Source organism: Crinia signifera, chromosome 4, assembly GCF_055691185.1.
Source record: "Crinia signifera chromosome 4, ASM5569118v1, whole genome shotgun sequence".
Classification (NCBI taxonomy): Eukaryota; Metazoa; Chordata; class Amphibia; order Anura; family Myobatrachidae; genus Crinia; species Crinia signifera.
In genome coordinates, this window is record NC_139220.1 from 4,412,701 (window position 1) to 4,434,442 (window position 21,742).

Consider the following 21,742-nt stretch of genomic DNA (forward strand, 5'->3'; position numbering starts at 1 on the left):
AACCAAGACAAACACAACCAGAGAATCAGCAGCAATATATATCATCGCGTGTAAGAGAGGGCAAGCCGGACAGACAGGTTCCCTGACACAGAGGTGTGGGGGACAGTGATGGACAGGGAGAGGGCTGTGTGAGGTCACCGGGGTCCCCAGAACGCCCCTGCGGTACGGCGGAGCTTCTATATAAGGGATATTATCTATTCTATATAACTGACAAAAGGGAATCCTGGAAATGCGGATAGGCTGAAATTTGCATAGCCCCACCCACAAATTCCAACTATGTGATTATACCCCCCTGTCCGCCGTTATGGGGAAGCGCTGGCCCAGGGTGTAAAGCCCGAAGCCATTGTGCACACTGATGTACTGGAGCTGTACATTACAGGCTGATAACGTCTTGTGTGCGGGAGTAGTGCGCTGTGCGAGATCCCTCTGATCAGAACGTGCGGCACAGACAGAAGATGCACGCGGTCTACATGCTACACAGCAAGCGTTAAGACTGCAATACCATGGTCCTATGCGCGATAATGGCACGCAGAAACGCCTCGCGGTACAGACACTCCGACGCATTGGTTCTGAGGGTAAACATCCCGAGCCGCTCCGCCATTATCCATGAGCATCACTGAGGCATCGCTGATGAATATTCGTGAGACACCAGACCATACATTATATATATATATATATATATATACACGCACACATATACCAAATACTTATCAACGCCATAAGAATCCGCAGCTTTCCTTTACTGTAAAGACTCCTGTAAGGATTTACATGATTTCCTTACCATAGCGGTCTGGCTGTCACTCACACAGTGCTGAGACTGACAGGTAGACTCTAATTGGAGGATCCTACACACGCTAGAGCTGACCGCTATCTCCTGATTGGAGGATCCAAAACACAGCTAGAGAAGACAGCCACCTCCTGATTGGAGGATCTAACACACGTCTAGTTATGACAGCCACCACCTGATTGGAGGATCCAACACACGGCCAGAGAAGAAAGCCACCTCCTGATTGGAGGGTCCAACACATGGCTACTAATGACAGCCACCTCCTGATTGGAGGGTCCAACACATGGCTACTAATGACAGCCACCTCCTGATTGGAGGATCCTACACGCTGCTACTAATGACAGCCCTCTCCTGATTGGAGGATCCTACACGCTGCTAGTAATGACAGCCCTTTCCTGATTGGAGGATCCTACACATGGCTACTAATGACAGCCCCCTCCTGACTAGGCAGCCATGTTGTGTAATAACCTAGAATCCCGTTTCCATATGCAGAAGTGCCCTGGGGGCCACCTGCACCTTATGTATAGCCCCCCAAAGCGAAAAACCACTTTAGCATCCTATGAATCTTATGTGGAAGCCTTCCCTCTAGTGTACACGGAGCTAACCAGAACTGCACCCCCATGGTATTGCCGCCCTAAGATCCATTGTGGTTAGTGTGAGCAGTGCAGGCTGGATGGGGGGTTAGGCACGGTGCAGGGAGAACACGTTAGTGTGGTGATGAGGCTCCCCCAGAGCATGCTGGGGAGAACACGGCCCCTCCTACCCGCCAGCAGCAGCAGCTCGTCACTGAATGAAACGGACTTCCGCAGCAGCGGGCTGGCGTGGCAAGAGCGTGCCGGGGAGATGCCAGAGCTCAGCAGGAGGCTACACGACTATCTGAGACCCGGGGGCTCCCACATAACAGAAGGGGACCTGGGGCAGGCGAAACTCCGGGGCCCCTTTGGAAACAGAGCTGCTGAAGGCAACAGAAGATGGAATGTCAGGGTGGAAACAGAACAGAAAAGGAACAGGAAACACAAAAGTGATACAAAATAAATAGGAAAAGTATGAGAACAGATATATACTGCTTGCCCGCGGGTATGCCACACCCTGGAGTACATAGTGACTTACTGTACGTGGCACAACCACCAACACTACTGGGGGAGGCATGGAGCAGAAAGTTATCAGAATCATGATGTAAGCAGCTGCTTCCCAGTTATAGATGTGGACTGGGATCCGCAGCTCTCCCACTGCCCAGCTACCGCTATCAAAGGGTCATTATATCCCACTGCGGCAATGTCAGAGATCCGTGACGGCACCGAGCACACGTCAGCAGCGCTGCCATGTCTCCGGACACGTTCTGATCACGGCGCACAAACCTGCGCTCAGCCAGGAGTCCCTGGAATCATGGTATCAGTCTTACTTCCCCTTACATACACAGGAGCGGGCTCCATGCCGGACACCACGAACACGTTTCACTCTGGTGTGAAGATTGGGGGGGTAAGGTCCTAATAGCGAAACGCGCTGGTTATTGGTTTGGCGGCAATAATGAAATGCTCATTCTCTGCTGAGACACCTGGAAGCACTTACACAGTCTGCGGATTAGATAAGCTATGTATCCAGGTAAATCTGGCACCTGTATAATTATACAATTAAAGAGGTTTTACATCTATGGAAGCATCCCCCCCGCCACCTTCCTCACCCCCGACTGCTGCCGCCTTCCCTTACATACACTAACTGCTGCAGTATCTCTGTAGACGGTTTCCAGGTAAGATCCGTTATCCTAATATACCTGGCTGCGAGCTTATCGAACTACACAGTAATAATACACAACCTGGTTATCCCGCCATAGGGGACAAGATACTTTATACCACGGGGGATGGATCGGCTGCGAGATATCACCGGGTTCATTTACTGCGATGGGAGGATGCTGCGGGGAATTGATTGGTTGCCCAATATAGCAACATCCCATCTACAACAGAACGCCCATCTCAGTATCTAGTACATTGATTCTTCCCCAAGGACCGATGTAAGAATATACCCGCTATGCGACCAGAGTCTGTGCGCACAAGTGTACGCGTCCTCGTGAATCCCGTCCTGTAATAATGGCTTACGGTAACACAGAGTCTGTGCGCAGAAGTGTACGCGTCCTCGTGAATCCCGTCCTGTAATAATGGCTTACGGTAACACAGAGTCTGTGCGCAGAAGTGTACGCGTCCTCGTGAATCCCGTCCTGTAATAATGGCTTACGGTAACACATGATTTTGATAACTTTCGGAGGGACTGTGCATGGAAAAAAGAACAAATCAAGAAACATAAGGAAGAAATGAACAGAAAAGCGGGTGGGTGCGTCTTACCAGTTTTAGGTGTCAAACTCAAATCTGTGTCGGAAGAGGACGACTGTCGGCTGTAGGACTTGGAAGGTGAAAAGGAATAGGTTTGGTTTTTCAGAGGGGTGGAGGGTCCTGATGAGTGATTATTGGGGATTAACTCTTCATTGAAAGGAGCCCTGCCAGAAGAAGGTGAAGACATTAAATAACCCCATGTAATTGGTCCATGCTGACAGCGGGACTGCCCATACCAGGGAGGGTGGGAGTGATTGGGCTCCCCCTGGTGGAGCTGGGGGGAGGATAACGCTCTCAGACCAGCCGCCTACCACCAGGCACGACATGTCCCAACGACACAGACAAAAAAATATAACCAAAATTAAAAAATAAAGAAAGAAGCAAAAATAAAAAGAAAGAAGCATAGAAGTCCTATAAAACAAAATGACAGTTTCGTTATGATGCGTGCAGCCAGGACACATTATCCTTGTGTATCAGAGATGTTTCCTTATCCTTCAGCGTTTACTATCGTGCACCAGCTAAAGCGGCCACTTACCTGCTCCCCCCCCGCTGACGGCCCCGTTATCTGCCCCCATCCCCGCAGCTGACAACAGAACCACAGCGGGATGGGAATTTACCTACTGAACAGTACAATCTGCATTGGGAGTGAGGGCAGAGCTAGGGGTCAGCAGAGAAGGTTCCGAGCACCCATATTACCCATACACCACCAGACCTGCCCTGCCTGCCTGCCCTCGGCTCCTGGCTCTGAGCAGTCTCGTACCAGTGTAGATGAGAGTAGGAACAGACACAGAGAAGTTCTGAGTGAGTCGGGAGCCAGAAGCAGTGTGAATTGGGCTGTTGTGGGTGGAACGATATCCGTGGCTTGGTGGCTGGACCAGTGGAGACCTGAGGGAGTTGGCAGCAGAGGTGGAAAGAGAGAGAGAGAGAGATAGAGAGAGAACAGGACACACAAGAGCTAGAGGTTAAGAATGAATTGGCTGAGATTTGGTTAGCGGGAGACCCACGTCCTAGGTGCATGTGAGAGGAGATGACATCTACTGTACGTGACAGTACCTTCATTCACCACTAGAGTGCAGCAGCAACATTATGTATCAACATTTATTAAGCTTTTGGAAGCGAAAATTAAACACCATGGGCGAGATGTACTAAGCCTTCAAAAGTGATAAAATGGAGAGCGATAAACCACCAACCAATCAGCTCCTATCTTTCATTTTTCAAACCCTCTCTGCAGCATGGCATCTACGAGCTGATTGGCTGGTTGTTTATCACTCTCCATCTTATCACTTTTCAAGCTTAGTGCATCTGGCCCCATATTTGACGGTACATTTACATTAATGACAAGTAGAAGCTGCCATCTTCTTCCTGGGCCAAGGCAAAATGATATGTCGGAGCCCCCTAGTGGTTAACCACATGCTCAGTCATATATATAACAATGTGGATTTGTACATCCCTCTGGCATGTGGCAGTGACATCATTCAGCGAGTCAGTATTCTCCTCCCTGCGTTCTATGTAAATCACAGGACGCATGCATGGGAACGCAGGTGTCATACCCAGGTCATAATACCAGCGCACACAGGCAGAGGGGAGGAATGGGATATTACTGACTGAGGCAGTTACACTGCACATGATGTTGGACCTCAGAATCTGGTCACCATCCGGTACTCTAAGGGGTGATAAACCGGCCACCCATCTCTGACAGCCCAGCATTACAGCGAGCACCATAACATGGAGTGGATTTGTCGGTACTTATGTAGTATCTGGGCGTCCGATTTAGAAATCGGATCGCATCGCATCGCATGCGATCAAATCGTATGCGATGCGATGGTCAAGATTTTTCCATAGGATTCAATGTTAAAATGGTCTGAGTTCATTTTAACATAGAATTCATGGGGAAAAAGGGGTCCTTTTCCTTTATATAGCCACGCTATATAAATTCAACTCTATGCCCACTTGGATAGTGGGGAAATGAACAGGACCTTCTTAACATTGAATCCTATGCAAAATCGAATCGCATCGCATCGCATCGCATCTGATTGTATGCCTTAAGGCAGGGCTCGACAAATTTATTTAAAATCCAGGAGCCAAAATGAAAATTTAGGAGCCAGATAAACTAATAAGAGGGACAGTGATCGGCGAAGGTGCACACACAATTTGCATGTGCAATAATGCCATTACACGTTCTACCAAACACTGGACTGCCAATTACATATAATACCACACGCAGTCATGGTTGGTTATTACATATTATCCCACATAAGTGGAGCTTACCCTACACATGCTCATTGCTATGGGGTTTGATCCTTGATGCCAGTGGTTGCATCAAGGGGTTGCTTCGGCAAGAAGCAAGGAAAGACCTGCATGCCGATGGGGGACTATTGGCAGTTGGTGGAGCCCCTGCATGAGAACTTGAAGTAGGTAGTCACTGGTCTGACAGGAGGGGGAGGCAGGAGTCAGGCACCGCGCTGCCGCTGCACAAGAGAGGGAGGAGCGGGTCAGGAACTGCGGGCGGCTGGTTTTATAGGAGGGGGAGGCTTTGACCGTCCACGCTGCCGCTCCTCTGACAGGAGGGGGAGGCGGGGGTCAGGTGCTGCGGGCGGCTGGTGTGACAGGAGGGCGACACGACACTGTGCCCGCTGGTGTGAAAGGAGGGGGAGGTGGGGGTCGGGCACCGCGCTGCCACTGCGCTGAACATGAGGAGTCGGGGATCAGGTGTAACTGAAGAGGGAGACTACCTGGCCATGCTGCCGCTGGTGTGACAGCAGGGGGAGGCGGGGGTCGAGCACCGCGCTGACGCTGCGCTGAACGGGAGGGGAAGGCGGGGGTCAGACACTGCGGTCAGACCGGCTGGTATAACAGGAGGGGGGAGACAGGGGTCAGGCACTGGTCTGTGTGACAGGAGAAGGAGAGTCCTGGCAGAGTTTATTCTGTCATGAGCGCTGGCAGCAGCCTCTGGTGTCTTTGCTATCAGACACGTAAGCATCGGGTCCCCGTGGTGGGGGTAATCATATTAGCAGCAGCAGCCTCTGGTGCCCCTGTCATCGGACATGTGAGCAGCGGCCCCGTGGTTATACTGTTACCTATAACATCCAGCGCCGCAGTAGCCACTAGCCAGCAGAGCCGCGCACAACTCACCCGGCTGCTGCTGTATCAGAGCACACAGCCGGTCCGCAGCACGAATATTTGAAAAGTCAAGACGGCTCCCGAGCCAATCAGAAACTACCACTGTAGCTCCATGCTCAAGTTTTAAATAGCCGCGCTGCAGACCTGCTCTGATACAGCAGCAGCGGGGTGAGTTGTGCACCGCTCTGCCGGCTGCTGCTGCGCTGGATGTTATAGCTAACAGTATATAATCCTCCATGGGGCCCGCTACTGTCATTAATTCAAGTCCCTCTGCCCTGAAAGTACTGCTTACTGGCAAAACTGGTCGCCAGGAAGCAAAATCTGGTCGCCATGGCGACCTGGCGACCGGGTTTTGTCGAGCCCTGCCTTAAGGTAAGGCATACAATCACAAAATCGGCAGCCCAGATACTACATAAGTACCGATTTGTCCCCTATCTTCCATGGAAAAGTCAGCAGCAGCCCAGGAAATCCCTACATGGCAAAACCCGCTGGAAATGCACACACAGGACCTCAGAGTGCCACTGAACTGCGCTCTCCAATGTATACACAGAGCGGACCGCAGCACGCACACATTACATACATTTACTTACTCTTTCAGCTCTTTACATGGGGAACTGCACACAGGAGCGAATGGGGCAGCGCTGGTCAGTTTATCCAGGGTGCACGCCGTTCCTATGGCCCGTACCACTAACCCAGATTCCCCCTCCAGATCGAAACACTGCAGATAGCCAATCACAGCATTCCCTCGCATCTCCAGGACCTTCAGGCCGATCTTCCTCTGCAGCTCACCTAGAGATGTACAAGGGATAAACCAGAACGTAAGCAGGGAATGATTATATATTAACATCTTCCTATATAGCACACACATAGTCCGCAGCGCTGTACAGAGAATATTATTACCAGTTATTATATAGCACACACATAGTCCGCAGCGCTGTACAGAGACTTTTATTACCAGTTATTATATAGCGCACACATATTCCGCAGCGCTGTACAGAGATTATTATTACCAGTTATTATATAGCGCACACATATTCCACAGTGCTGTACAGAGATTATTCTTACCAGTTATTATATAGCGCACACATATTCCGCAGCGCTGTACAGAGAATATTATTACCAGTTATTGTATAGCGCACACATATTCCGCAGCGCTGTACAGAGAATATTATTACCAGTTATTATATAGCGCACACATATTCCGCAGCGCTGTACAGAGATTATTATTACCAGTTATTTATATAGAGCACACATTGTCCGCAGCGCTGTACAGAGAATATTATTACCAGTTATTATATAGCGCCCACATATTCCACAGCGCTGTACAGAGACTGTTATTGCCAGTTATTTATATAGCGCACACATATTCCACAGCGCTGTACAGAGAATATTATTACCAGTTATTATATAGCGCACACATATTCCGCAGCGCTGTACAGAGATTATTATTACCAGTTATTTATATAGAGCACACATATTCCTCAGCGCCGTACAGAGACTATTACTACCAGTTATTATATAGTGCACACATATTCCGCAGGCCGTACAGAGACTATTATTACCAGTTATTATATAGCGCACACATATTCCACAGCGCTGTACAGAGATTATTATTACCAGTTATTATATAGCGCACACATATTCCACAGCGCTGTACAGAGATTATTATTACCAGTTATTATATAGCGCACACATATTCTGCAGCGCTGTACAGAGACTATTATTACCAGTTATTATATAGCGCACACATATTCCACAGCGCTGTACAGAGATTATTATTACCAGTTATTATATAGCGCACACATATTCTGCAGCGCTGTACAGAGACTATTATTACCAGTTATTATATAGCGCACACATATTCCGCAGCGCTGTACAGAGACTATTATTACCAGTTATTTATATAGCGCACACATATTCCACAGCGATGTACAGAGACTATTATTACCAATTATTATATAGCGCACACATATTCCACAGCGCTGTACAGAGATTATTATTACCAGTTATTATATAGCGCACACATATTCTGCAGCGCTGTACAGAGACTATTATTACCAGTTATTATATAGCGCACACATATTCCACAGCGCTGTACAGAGATTATTATTACCAGTTATTATATAGCGCACACATATTCTGCAGCGCTGTACAGAGACTATTACCAGTTATTATATAGCGCACACATATTCCGCAGCGCTGTACAGAGACTATTATTACCAGTTATTTATATAGCGCACACATATTCCACAGCGATGTACAGAGACTATTATTACCAATTATTATATAGCGCACACATATTCCACAGCGCTGTACAGAGATTATTATTACCAGTTATTATACAGTGCACACATATTCCACAGCACTGTACAGAGACTATTATTACCAGTTATTATATAGCGCACACATATTCCACAGCGCTGTACAGAAACTATTATTACCAGTTATTATATAGCACACATATTCCACAGCGCTGTACAGAGAGTATTATTACCAGTTATTATATAGCGCACACATATTCCACAGCGCAGTACAGAGAGTATTATTACCAGTTATTATATAGCGCACACATATTCCACAGCGCAGTACAGAGAGTATTATTACCAGTTATTATATAGCGCATACATATTCCGCAGGACTGTACAGAGAATATTATCACCAGTTATTATATAGCGCACACATATTCCACAGAGCTGTACAGAGACTATTATTACCAGTTATTATATAGCGCACACATATTCCGCAGCGCTGTACAGAGACTATTATTACCAGTTATTATATAACGCACACATATTCCACAGCGCTGTACAGAGAATATTATTACCAGTTATTATATAGCGCACACATATTCCGCAGCGCTGTACAGAGATTATTATTACCAGTTATTATATAGCGCACACATATTCCGCAGCGCTGTAAAGAGATTATTATTACCAGTTATTATATAGCGCACACATATTCTGCAGCGCTGTACAGAGAATATTATTACCAGTTATTATATAGCGCACACATATTCCACAGCACTGTACAGGGACTATTATTACCAGTTATTATATAGCGCACAAATATTCCGCAGTGCTGTACAGAGTATATTATTACCAGTTATTATATAGCGCACACATATACCACAGCGCTGTACAGAGAATATTATTACCAGTTATTATATAGCGCATACATATTCCGCAGCGCTGTACAGAGACTATTATTACCAGATATTATATAGCGCACACATATTCCCGCAGCGATGTACAGAGATTATTACCAATTATATAGCGCACACATATTCCGCAGTGCTGTACAGAGTATATTATTACCAGTTATTATATAGCGCACACATATACCACAGCGCTGTACAGAGAATATTATTACCAGTTATTATATAGCGCATACATATTCCTCAGCGCTGTACAGAGAATATTTGAACATTCACATCAGTCCCTGCCCCAGTGGAGCTATCTATGTTCCCTACCACACAGGGGTGCCAATTTGTGTTTTTGCTGGAGGGTGCTCAGGGAGGTGTGGCCTCATGAGGGGAGTGTCATTTGGGGAGGGGGTGTAGCCCTGCAGTGTGCTGGTCTGGGCGGTACTGTGTCATGGTGTGCATTGGCTAGTGCTGCACACTGTATAACACGGCACATGGTGGTGTGCTTGCCTCCCACTGTGGGCACACATGCTGCACGGAGAGGGTGGTGTGTGTATGGGGAGAGCACACATTGGGCAGCATGCATGCTGCACTCTGCCTGTTGGTTGTTGCTCGCCAGGCGGCAGGTTCGGTGGTGTGGGTGCAGCGGACACGAATCAGCAGGTGGATGTGGCCTGGCAGTGGGACTTAAGAGGCTGCGGGCCAGTGGGTGCTCATAGTTTTCTGTGGGTGCTCTGGCCCTTGAGCACCCACAGAATCGGCACCTATGCTACCACATGCGCACACACACACACATTCAATCTCTGATCACTCTTAAGCCCCATACACAGTAACTTGACAAACTTGGGTCCACAGTCATTGACGATATAATAAAAATTGACCTGTATAAACAGATGACAGGGGACATTGTTAATGACCCATAGGCGGATGCATTGCTAGCGATATTGAGTGTACACACTCAACGATATTGCTTACAAGGGCCAAAATGAGCAATGACAATTGTAATATCGCTTAGTGTATATGGGGCTTTACAGGTTATAGCAAATAATAAATAAACCCCCCCCACACACACACACACAGACAAAAGGTGCCCCCTATTTCTGTCACTATAGCTCCTTATTAACATTTAGCCATTCTACAGTTATTCTGGAGTGAATCCAAATACGCAACATTTACCCTGGAAAAGGTTATGCAAAAAATGTGTTTTGTTTTTCCCTGTAGATGAGGAGAATAAAGTAATTCGTGTGCGCAGAGTAACAAATGAAACAGCCCCTGGCAGAACAACGGGCCTGGTGAAAGAGGGGTAACCAACCTCCGCACAAGGAGGGTTAAAGTTCCTTTCAACTACAAAACAGAAAATAACTGATTAGCCCGAGACCAGCAGGATGAATGATCCAAACCAAGGCCCAGGTATAGGGGGGAGGGGCAGGTGTCAGGCCAATGAGAGGCCAGCGCTCGGGAGCAGAGGCTGCAATGAGACAGAGACCTTTGGAATTCCAGCAATGACGTTATTGACATAGTTCGTGCCTCAGTAACACCCATCGCTGTATAAACAGTCTACTACTGGTGCAGCGCTCAAGACACAGGGTGCGCAAGACTGTAAATATGGGGGGGGGGGGGTGGCAGCAGAGGAGACACAAGTTATTAGCGCATAATGGGGACTATCCTATCCACGTGGATCTGATACCAACACTGCGTCCACCTCTGAATAAGCCCCAGAATATAAGAGAACTTGTGATAAGTGCTGCAAAAATGACATTTGCAATCATAACCCCAAAAAACATTAATATACAAAATAGTATAAAACCTAAATATTAACTCTGTGAGAGATGCGCAAAACATCCGCTAAAAGTGCCAGCGTCACTCACATTTGTTATGTAAAGTCAAATAAAAAACGATGACATATCCGATAAGGTGACGTTACCGGTCATTATGAGGAATACAAACGTTTTCTTGGCAATTTTCACACCTATTTTGACAAATTAATTTGGCACTCACAGGGTTAAAGGCTTACGCTGCTCCTCACCTCTACTGGGAGGATTCAACTGTTCTGCGCGCTCCAGCCTGGAAATATGTCATTTTGCATGCTATTTGCGCATAAATCGCATGATGAGCTGCAATCCGCTGGCAGTACATAAACTATGTGCAGCACATACTGTGCGATGCGATGCCTGCGGGAGCGCACATCCCATCCTGTCGCATTGCACGCTGCTTATCCCGTATGGGCACCTTAAAAGACATTGGTCTCCTGTGTGCGATCAACTCCTGAATCAGGCCCATTGTGTCACATAGGCAGGTCAGGGCTGGCTACATACAAGTAATACACAAGTAACGTTCTAGTCGCTGCGATCATCTCTTACGTGTATCACTAACAGACCATCAGGACACGTGTAACAGCAGCTGCCATCACTATGTCAGTGCACACACAGTAAGGCAGCCTCCCTTTAACCTGACATCAGAACATGTGTAACAGCAGATGCCATCATTATCTCAGTGCACACACAGTAAGGCAGCCTCCCTTACCTGACATCAGAGAGATCAGCCTCTGTCGGGCTTCGTTAGAGGCCCTCGGGGTCCGGATTCGGTCAATCCACTGGTATTCGGGATCCTCGTTCACCACCAGCTCTTCCACAAAGCCGTGTATCACTACAGCGCGGTAGGACTTTGGGACCGATGTGGCTGCAATACAGGGTGCAGGGTGCAGTCAGAAATAGCCGCCAATACCTGTGCCCACACCCATATACTATGGCATCAGGTTCCTCCTCTGGGGTCATACATAGGATATAAGAGCTGGCACTTACCTCCTCTATGTCCTGCCCCCGTGTGAGTGCTGCAGTGATTGGGGAGAACCTGAATGTAGCAGAGATTAGGTCCCAGGAGAAGGACGGCCCCTCTCATGGGGCAGATTTCCTACAAGCTACCCCTACTGGCATTGAGGTTGCCCCACTATCTAGTGCATATACTAGGAGTTGGATGGGGCGCCCACCCACCGGTTACCCTGCAGACTAGTGACTAGGGAGAGGGGTTTGCTCATGCCACAGCAAACCCCCCCCCCCCCACACACACACACACACACACACACACACACAACGACGAGGACCCTGCGGCGGTACATGCTGCAGGTCTACGCGACACGTTACTCACTGCAGAAAAACTTCACTCCACATGAAGATTGTCGGAAGCGATTCAAGTCATTGAAGAGATCCACTTTGACCACCACGCTGATCTCCCCGCGGATCCCTAACACGGAGAGGAATGACACCGTCATGGTCATATCACATACAACACTGATTGCACTTTACCTCCAGAGAGGAAACATTCCATATTGTATAAGAAGGGTTAAAAATGAGAGCGAGAACTCTGCCTCCTAATACGACGATATGTTTAATATTATATTAGCAGTGTGAATGTTCTGCGCGCCAGGCAGCAGGAGCACACAACACAATACCGCGCCACACACACAATCAATCTCACACACACCCAGCGACTGCGGGGAGGCTTCAATACGCATACCGTGTCTTACCGTGTATGGTGTCGTATATTGGAAACCATCCGGATATGACGGTGGCGGCCTCTGTATACAGCAGAGGGTCAATATCAATGTAGACTTTCCCTATGGCATCATTAGCGCTGTATGTGTCATGGTCCAACACCGTTATCTGCAGAGGTTCATCCTGCAAATCCTCATCATCCACCTGCACAGAGAGGAGAGTGAGTGGGGTGACTGCTCATTATGCCGTACAGGAGAGGAGAGTGAGTGGGGTGACTGCTCATTATACCGTACAGGAGAGTGACCGGGGTGACTGCTCATTATACCGTACAGGAGAGGAGAGTGACCGGGGTGACTGCTCATTATACCGTACAGGAGAGGAGAGTGACTGCTCATTATGCCGTACAGGAGAGGAGAGTGAGTGGGGTGCCTGCTCATTATGCCGTACAGGAGAGGAGAGTGACCGGGGTGACTGCTCATTATACCGTACAGGAGAGGAGAGTGACCGGGGTGACTGCTCATTATGCCGTACAGGAGAGGAGAGTGACCGGGGTGACTGCTCATTATGCCGTACAGGAGAGGAGAGTGACCGGGGTGACTGCTCATTATACCGTACAGAAGAGGAGAGTGACTGCTCATTATGCCATACAGGACTGTATCCAGCATCAGCTCAATATTACCTCAAACTTAAACCATTCAGAGTTCCACTGCGGATTCAGAGACTTCGGGTACACATCTGTCTTAAACGTGGTGTTTGCAAACTTAACCTGGAGATAAAGGAACACAGCTGCGTTATGTGTGGTCTTATTACACATGTAACACGCCACCCAAATCCTCATATCTCTATACCCGTAACAGCCCCAGCTGCCGTGCAACATGGTTCTGTCCATCTGAGAAACATAGCAGCTTAGCGATTCTGGATAATGCCTACGTTTTGGGAAATACAATTTGGCAGAAAGGCTCACACTCTAATCCTATTGTAATGGAAGACAACTCTGACCTCCACAAAGGCATCTGTCAAGTCACTTGCTCGATCCATCACCGGTAAGTGGCGGCCGGCCACAATCTTCACCTTCAGCTTCCCAGGCATGGCGTATGGTGTTCTGGTCACCTGTAGAAGAGGAACAGGAGCTGAGCATGTGACACCAGGAGCCCCGGCGGTAAGGACATCACATGTATACAGCACGTGCATGAGGCATGTCTGACATAGGGCGTAATTCAGCAGTATTTGTGATCTGGTCGATTATCTAATGAAGCATATTGCAAACTAGGTGATTAATGGCGCCCTACGGGCGCTCTTCACACCGGCGTAAGGGGCTGCGCCCCCTTAATTTGTGAACGTTTGTATTGTGAGACATATGGTTAGAATTGTATGAAAGATGCCTGTATTGCAACTTGAGTTATAGGTGAAATGTATTACATAGAGAGCATATGATTTGGAAGGGGGGGTGTATTGTTTTGTTTAATTAAAAAGCGGTTACAGAGTAAGATGTACATTGATAGTGTGGAGGGTACAGTGACATTTATGGGTGTGTGGGGGGGGGGGGGCTGTGTGTGCGTGTTGTTTAGGTGTGTATTTGTGTGCATTAGTATAGTAGGGTGTTTTTGAGTCAGCGGCTCCCCACTGGCGGAGGTCACGACATAGGAAAACAGGAGGCTGGGTAGTGATAGGGGTGTGTGGGCATAAGGTGGACTAAAGAGGAGGGTGGGAGATACTGTGCAGCTTCTGCCAGTGGGTGAGGGTCCAGCGTGGCAGTACAGGACGGTGGCCCTGAGTCAGTGTCTCCTCCTACTGGGTGGGAGTTAGGGTGCATGAGAGCAGGAGGCTGGGTAGTGATAGGGGAATGTTGGCAACACAGCGTCAGCGACTCCCCAGTGGTGGAAGTTACGGTTCAGGAGAGCAGGAAGCTGGGTAGTGATAGGGGTGTGTGGGCATACGGGGGACTAAAGAGGGTGGGGGACACTGTGCAGCTTCTGCCAGTGGATGGGGGTCCAGCGTGGCAGCACAGGAGTACAGGACGGTGCCCCTGAGTCAGTGTCTCTTCCTACTGGGTGGGATTTAGGGTGCATGAGAGCAGGAGGCTGGGTGGTAAAGCATGATAGGGGTATGTGGGCAACACAGGGTGAGCGGGTCCCCACTGGCGGAAGTTACGGGGCAGGAGAACAGGAGGCAGGGCAGTGATAGAGGTGTGTGGGCATGAGGAGTAGTAAAGGTTTTTGGGTTTTGAAGAGTAGGGATGGCCACTGGTGCAGATGCCATCGATGGTTGGCATTGATGGCGATTTTGCACCCTGCCATCGATAGTAGTAAAATATTACTTGGATAACCATCGATTGTTGTAGCTATCGATGGTCATCCATTGTATCTGACTTAATAGGCCGTGGGTCAATCAGAACTCGGTGGCGGGACTTCCGTGTGTGGGGGGCGGAGCTATGCTCTGTGTCGGTGAATCGCGGGTGGGGGGGGTGTCGCGGGGGGGCATTGTGGAAGGGGTCAGGGGGGGTCTGCAAATTGCAGGAGGGGGGAAGCGGGGGTTCATGAATCGCGGGAGGGGCGGGGTGTCCGCAAATTGCGGGAGGGGCCGTGAATTGCGGGAAGTGGGGGTCCGCAAATTGCGGGAGGGGGGTTGTGGGGGTCCGTGAATCGCGGGAGGGGGCGTGAATTGCGCGGGGGGGGGGGTGGTGGTCACGGGGTCCGCGAATCGCAGGAGGGGGCGCGGTGGTCCGGGGGGGGGGAGGTGATGTCAAGGGGGTGGGGTGTGTAGAACACTGGTCTTTTCCCTAGGGGGGGCGGTTTTGTGTAGAACAATGGGCAGGGACGTTATACACAGAGGGGATGAGTGACAGATCTGGCTAAATATATAAGACATATCTTTTTTTTTTTTTATCTATATAACAAATGTGAGCGAACCTGGCATTTTTAGCAGATATTTTGAACATCTCTTACAGAGATGCTGGCACTGAAAGGGTTAATGCAGGCATTCTCAACATGGTCCTTAAGGCACACCAACAGTGCAGATTTTAAGCTGCCCACACACGCACCAATTTTACTGTGCTATGCGTTTTTGACTGTACAATGGTTCTATACAATCTTCCTGCCAGAATGCGATGCGATGTGTATTTTTATGCGTGCGATGCGATGATTTTAACCCATTTTTGTACTGTTAATTTTCTGAAGTAGTCTAAAAAGTACGTGCTGCACATACTTTTTGGAGCATACAATATCGGACTCCCAGGAACACGCATCGCATCGCTTCCGCCCATAAACACGCTACGATTATTGTATATGCTATGCGTTTTGTAGTTTAAAAGTACAAAACGCATTTGATAATTGGTGCGTGTATGGGCATCTTTAGTGATATCCAGGCTTCAGCACAGATGGTTTAATCAGAATCCCTCAGGTACTAATTAAGTCACCTGTGCTGAAGACTGGATATCTAAAACACCTGCACTGTTGGTGTGCCTTGAGGACCGTGGTTGGGAATGCCTCCTACCCTCCAACATGACCCATTCCATTCGGTACACAATGCTTTGTTCCTGGATGTCCCTGGTAATGTATGATTGCCAGCACCTGTGTGGAACTAGGTAATTGAAGAGAAGGGTGTTTCACCACAGGTGATGACAATCATACATTACCAGGGAAGTCCAGGAACAGATCATTGTGTACCGAATGGAATGGGTCATGTTGGAGGGTATGATGCCTGGGTTAATGACTGGTTTATAACTTCATATGTGGGCTGAAGATATACAATGATATGTACTGTTTATTATATTAGCGCTGTGTTCTGTGTGGGAGTTACAGACCTGGACGTCTCAGATGATCGCTCTGTTAGAAAGCTTTGTCTCACTGCTAGAGAGGGGCTTTCTCCTCATCTTCTCTGGTTTTTCCCTATGCAGAAATAAAATGTTATTATACAGCAGTGGTAGCCAACTCCGGTCCTCGGGAGCCACCAGCAGTTCACATTTTCCAGCTCACCTCACAGGTGCACTCATTACTGACTGACACATTTTAAAAGATCCACAGGTGGAGCTAATTAATTCACTTGTGATTCTGTGCGGAGACCTGGAAAACATTAACTGTTGGTAGCTCTCGGGGACTGGAGTTGGCTGCCCCTGTTATACGGTATAGTACCACCACTAATGTCTGACACCCCCCCCCCCCCCTCCTCACAATAACACCCCCCTAATATCTCACACACTAACCTCCCAGTGTCTGATATTCCCCCTCACACTAACTCCCCCCTCATATCACAGTAACTCCCCCCTAATATCTCACACACTAACCTCCCAGTGTCTGACATGCCCTCCACACACTAACTCCTCCCTAATCTATCACAAACTAACCTCCCAGTGTCTGACACCCCCTCCTCACACTAACTCCTCCCTAATCTCACACACTAACCTCCCAGTGTCTGACACCCCCTCCACACACTAACTCCCCCCCTAATATCTCACACACTAACCTCCCAGTGTCTGACATCCCCTCCACACACTAACTCCTCCCTAATATATCACACACTAACCTTCCAGTGTCTGACATACCCTCCACACACTAACTCCCCCCTAATATCTCACACACTAACCTCCCAGTGTCTGACATCCCCTCCACACACTAACTCCTCCCTAATATATCACACACTAACCTTCCAGTGTCTGACATACCCTCCACACACAAACTCCCCCCTAATATATCACACACTAACCTCTCAGTGTCTGACACCCCCTCCACACACTAACTCCTCCCTCATATCTCACACACTAACCCTCCCAGTGTCTGACACCCCCTCCACACACTAACTCCTCCCTAATATCTCACACACTAACCTCCCAGTGTCTGACACCCCCTCCACACACTAACTCCTCCCTAATATCTCACACACTAACCTCCCAGTGTCTGACACCCCCTCCACACACTAACTCCTCCCTAATATATCACACCCTAACCTCCCAGTGTCTGACACCCCCTCCACACACTAATTCCTCCCTAATATATCACACACTAACCTCCCAGTGTCTGACACCCCCTCCACACACTAACTCCTCCCTAATATCTCACACACTAACCTCCCAGTGTCTGACACCCCCTCCACACACTAAAATCTAATGACAGAACTCCATGTAAAGCCCAGCCCCAGATGTAAAGACAGCCCCCCATATGTAATGACAAAGCCTCCTACCCCATGCCCCCAATGACAAATCCCCTATTAACCCTTCATTGCATACTGTTGCAAATTTGCTACATACCCATATACAGTACATAAGGTATATAGGTATACAAATACACGGCGTATCAAATTTGCTACCGAGCGGTTTGTGTTTTTTTTTCAAAATAAATCTTTAATTTTGTGCCTGTGATTTTCTTCATTATTTTTCCCTGTCAGCACAATACACAAGCATGAAAATATTAACAATAAAAGATAAAAAAAAAAATAATAATCATGCAACGAAGGGTTAATGACAGGCACATGTAATATCAGAACACCCTATCTAATACGCGTCTATGTAATGACAGTGACAGACCACCCCAATGTGACAGAACCCCGACCCCCATATAATGGTAGTGCCAGAGACCACCCCAATGTGAGACCCCCATCCTTATGTAATGACAGTGACAGACCCCTCTCCCCCCATGTAATGACAGTGACAGACCACCCCAATGTGACAGATCCCCGCCCCCATGTAATGACAGTGACAGACCACCCCAATGTGACAGGACCCCCCTCCCCCCTATGTAATGACAGTGACAGACCCCTCTCCCCCCATGTAATGACAGTGACAGACCACCCCAATGTGACAGATCCCCGCCCCCATGTAATGACAGTGACAGACCACCCCAATGTGACAGAACCCCCCTCCCCCCTATGTAATGACATTGACAGACCACCCCAATGTGACAGAACCCCCCTCCCCCCTATGTAATGACAGTGACAGACCATCCCAATGTTACAGAACCCCCCTCCCCCCTATGTAATGACAGTGACAGACCACCCCAATGTGACAGAACCCCCCCCCCTATGTAATGACAGTGACAGACCACCCCTGCCCCCTATGTAATGACAGTGACAGACCTCCCCAATGTGACAGAACCCCGCCTCCCCCCTATGTAATGACAGTGACAGACCTCCCCAATGTGACAGAACCCCCCCGCCCCCCTATGTAATGACAGTGACAGACCCCCCTCCCCCCTATGTAATGACAGTGACAGACCTCCCCAATGTGACAGAACCCCCCCTCCCCCCTATGTAATGACAGTGACAGACCTCCCCAATGTGACAGAACCCCCCTCCCCCCTATGTAATGACAGTGACAGACCTCCCCAATGTGACAGAACCCCCCCCCCTATGTAATGACAGTGACAGACCACCCCAATGTGACAGAACCCCCCCCCCCTATGTAATGACAGTGACAGACCACCCCAATGTGACAGAACCCCCCCCCTATGTAATGACAGTGACAGACCACCCCAATGTGACAGACCCCCCCCCCCTATGTAATGACAGTGACAGACCACCCCAATGTGACAGAACCCCCCCTATGTTGTGACAGACCACCCCAATGTGACAGAACCCCCCCTATGTAATGACAGTGACAGACCTCTCCAATGTGACAGAACCACCCCTCCCCCCTATGTAATGACAGTGACAGACCACCCCAATGTGGCAGAACCCCCCCCCCCCCCCCTATGTTATGACAGTGACAGACCACCCCAATGTGACAGAACCCCCCCCCCCCTATGTAATGACAGTGACAGACCACCTCAATGTGACAGAACCCCCCCGCCCCCTATATATAATGACAGTGACAGACCCCCATCTCCCCGCCAGGTGAGCGGCAGGACAGACCCCTCAGGTGGTCCCGGGGGTTTCGAACACTCACACACAGAGGACTGAAATCCCTCCGCCCCCATCATGCCTCAGTCTGGCTTCACCGATATCACTGTCCTCCCGCCGCTTCCGCTTCCGGGCCGGTCAGGTGACGTCGGCGAGTACAGGGCGCGACGGAGACCAAGAGGCAGCGAGAGAAGAAAGCGAAGCTCGGTCCTACACTGCTAGGGGGTGCACACTGCATACATATATACCTCTCTCTGTATACTCCTCATACCATATATACCTCTATATATACACCTCATACATACCATATATACCGATCTCTGTATACTCCTCATACCATATATACCTCTATATATACACCTCATACCATATATACCGATCTCTGTATCCTCCTCATACCATATATACCTCTATATATACACCTCAGGATTCAGTATTAAATCCCGGCGTTCAGAATCCCGCCGCTGGAATCCCGATCGCCGAAATCCCGACAAGGGGGGGACGTGGATCGCCCCCCCCTTGCGGGCTCGCTGCGCTCAGCACGCAGCGGGTCCGGTGCCTCGCTACGCTCATCACACTAATTTATTCTCCCTCCGGGGGTGTCGTGGACACCCCCGGAGGGAGAAAGTGTCGGGATTTCGGCGATCGGGATTCCAGCGTCGGGATTCTGAACGCCGGGATCCCGACCGCCGGGATTTACACTGCATCCCACACCTCACACCCATATACACCGTATATACCTCTCTCTGTATACTCCTCATACCATATATACCTCTATATATACACCTCACACCCATATACACCTCATACCATATATACCTCTCTCTGTATACTCCTCATACCATATATCTATCTCTGTATACTCTTCACACCCCATATACACCTCATACCATATATACCTCTCTCTATATATACACCCCATATCTCTCTCTCTCTCTCATATCTATCTATCTATCTATCTATATATATATATATATATAAAATCTCACACCCCATATACACCTCATACCATATATACCTCTCTCTATATATACACACCCCATATACCTCTCTCTCTCTCTCTCTCTCTCTCTCTCTCTCTCCTCTCTCTCTCTATCTATCTATCTATCTATCTATCTATATATATATATATATATATATATATACATACCTCACACCCCATTTACACCTCATACCACCATATAGTACCTCTCTCTGTATACTCTTCACACCCCATATACACCTCATACCATATATACACCCCATATACCTCTCTCTCTAAATATACACCTCATACCATATATACCTCTCTTTCTCTGTATACACCTCGCACACCATATACACCTCATACCATATATACCTCTCTCTATATATACAACTCACACCACAAATACACCTCATACCATATATACCACTCTCTCTGTATACACCTCATACCTTATATACCTCTCTATATATACACCTTACACCTCATACCATATATACCTCTCTCTGTATACACCTCACACCCCATATACCTCTCTATATACACCTCACACCCCATATAGTCCCTCTCTATATATACCTCACACCCCATATACCTCTCTCTATATACACCTCATACCATATATACCTCTCTATCTGTATACTCATCACACCCCATATACATCTCATACCATATATTCCTCTCTCTGTATACACCCCATATAGTCCCTCTCTCTGTATACACCTCACACCCCATATATCTTTCTATGTACTCCTCACACCCCATATACCTCTCTCTCTCTCTCTATCTATATACCTCTCTATATATACTTCTCACACCCCATATACACTTCATACTCTCTCTCTCTCTCTCTCTCTCTCTCTCTCTCTCTCTCTCTCTCTCTCTCTCTCTCTCTCTCTCTCTCTTTATATTTTTATATATATATATATATATATTTAACCCCTTACCGACGCAGCCTGTTTGTGCCTTCCTGACAGAGGCCTTTTTTTTTTTCAAATCTCACATGTATCGCTTTATGTGGGGATAACTTTTTATTGCTTTTACTTATCCCAGTGATTTTGAGATTGTTTTCTCGTGACACATTGT

At 48.3% G+C, this 21,742-nt stretch overlaps 1 protein-coding gene across 21 annotated transcripts in view; it reads right to left on the reverse strand.

Moving 5' to 3' along the window:
- C2CD5 (C2 calcium dependent domain containing 5) overlaps positions 1 to 19,888 on the reverse strand; it is a 66,310-nt gene extending 46,422 nt beyond the window's left edge. For 12 of the 21 annotated variants that reach the window (XM_083180799.1, XM_083180797.1, XM_083180804.1 and 9 more), the window contains exons 1-9: positions 19,739 to 19,888; positions 16,667 to 16,751; positions 13,864 to 13,974; positions 13,544 to 13,630; positions 12,897 to 13,068; positions 12,518 to 12,613; positions 11,897 to 12,052; positions 6,822 to 7,020; positions 3,124 to 3,275 (exon numbers count right to left, since the gene is read on the reverse strand). In XM_083180799.1, coding sequence (XP_083036925.1) covers positions 3,124 to 3,275; positions 6,822 to 7,020; positions 11,897 to 12,052; positions 12,518 to 12,613; positions 12,897 to 13,068; positions 13,544 to 13,630; positions 13,864 to 13,953 — 952 coding nt within the window. In that variant the 5' untranslated portion in view covers positions 13,954 to 13,974; positions 16,667 to 16,751; positions 19,739 to 19,888. Of the gene's footprint in view, positions 1 to 3,123; positions 3,276 to 3,871; positions 3,997 to 6,821; positions 7,021 to 11,896; positions 12,053 to 12,517; positions 12,614 to 12,896; positions 13,069 to 13,543; positions 13,631 to 13,863; positions 13,975 to 16,666; positions 16,752 to 19,669 lie in introns of all 21 variants that reach the window. The other 9 variants (XM_083180801.1, XM_083180796.1, XM_083180805.1 and 6 more) reach the window with 2 other exon arrangements.
- Positions 19,889 to 21,742: the final 1,854 nt, after the last annotated feature.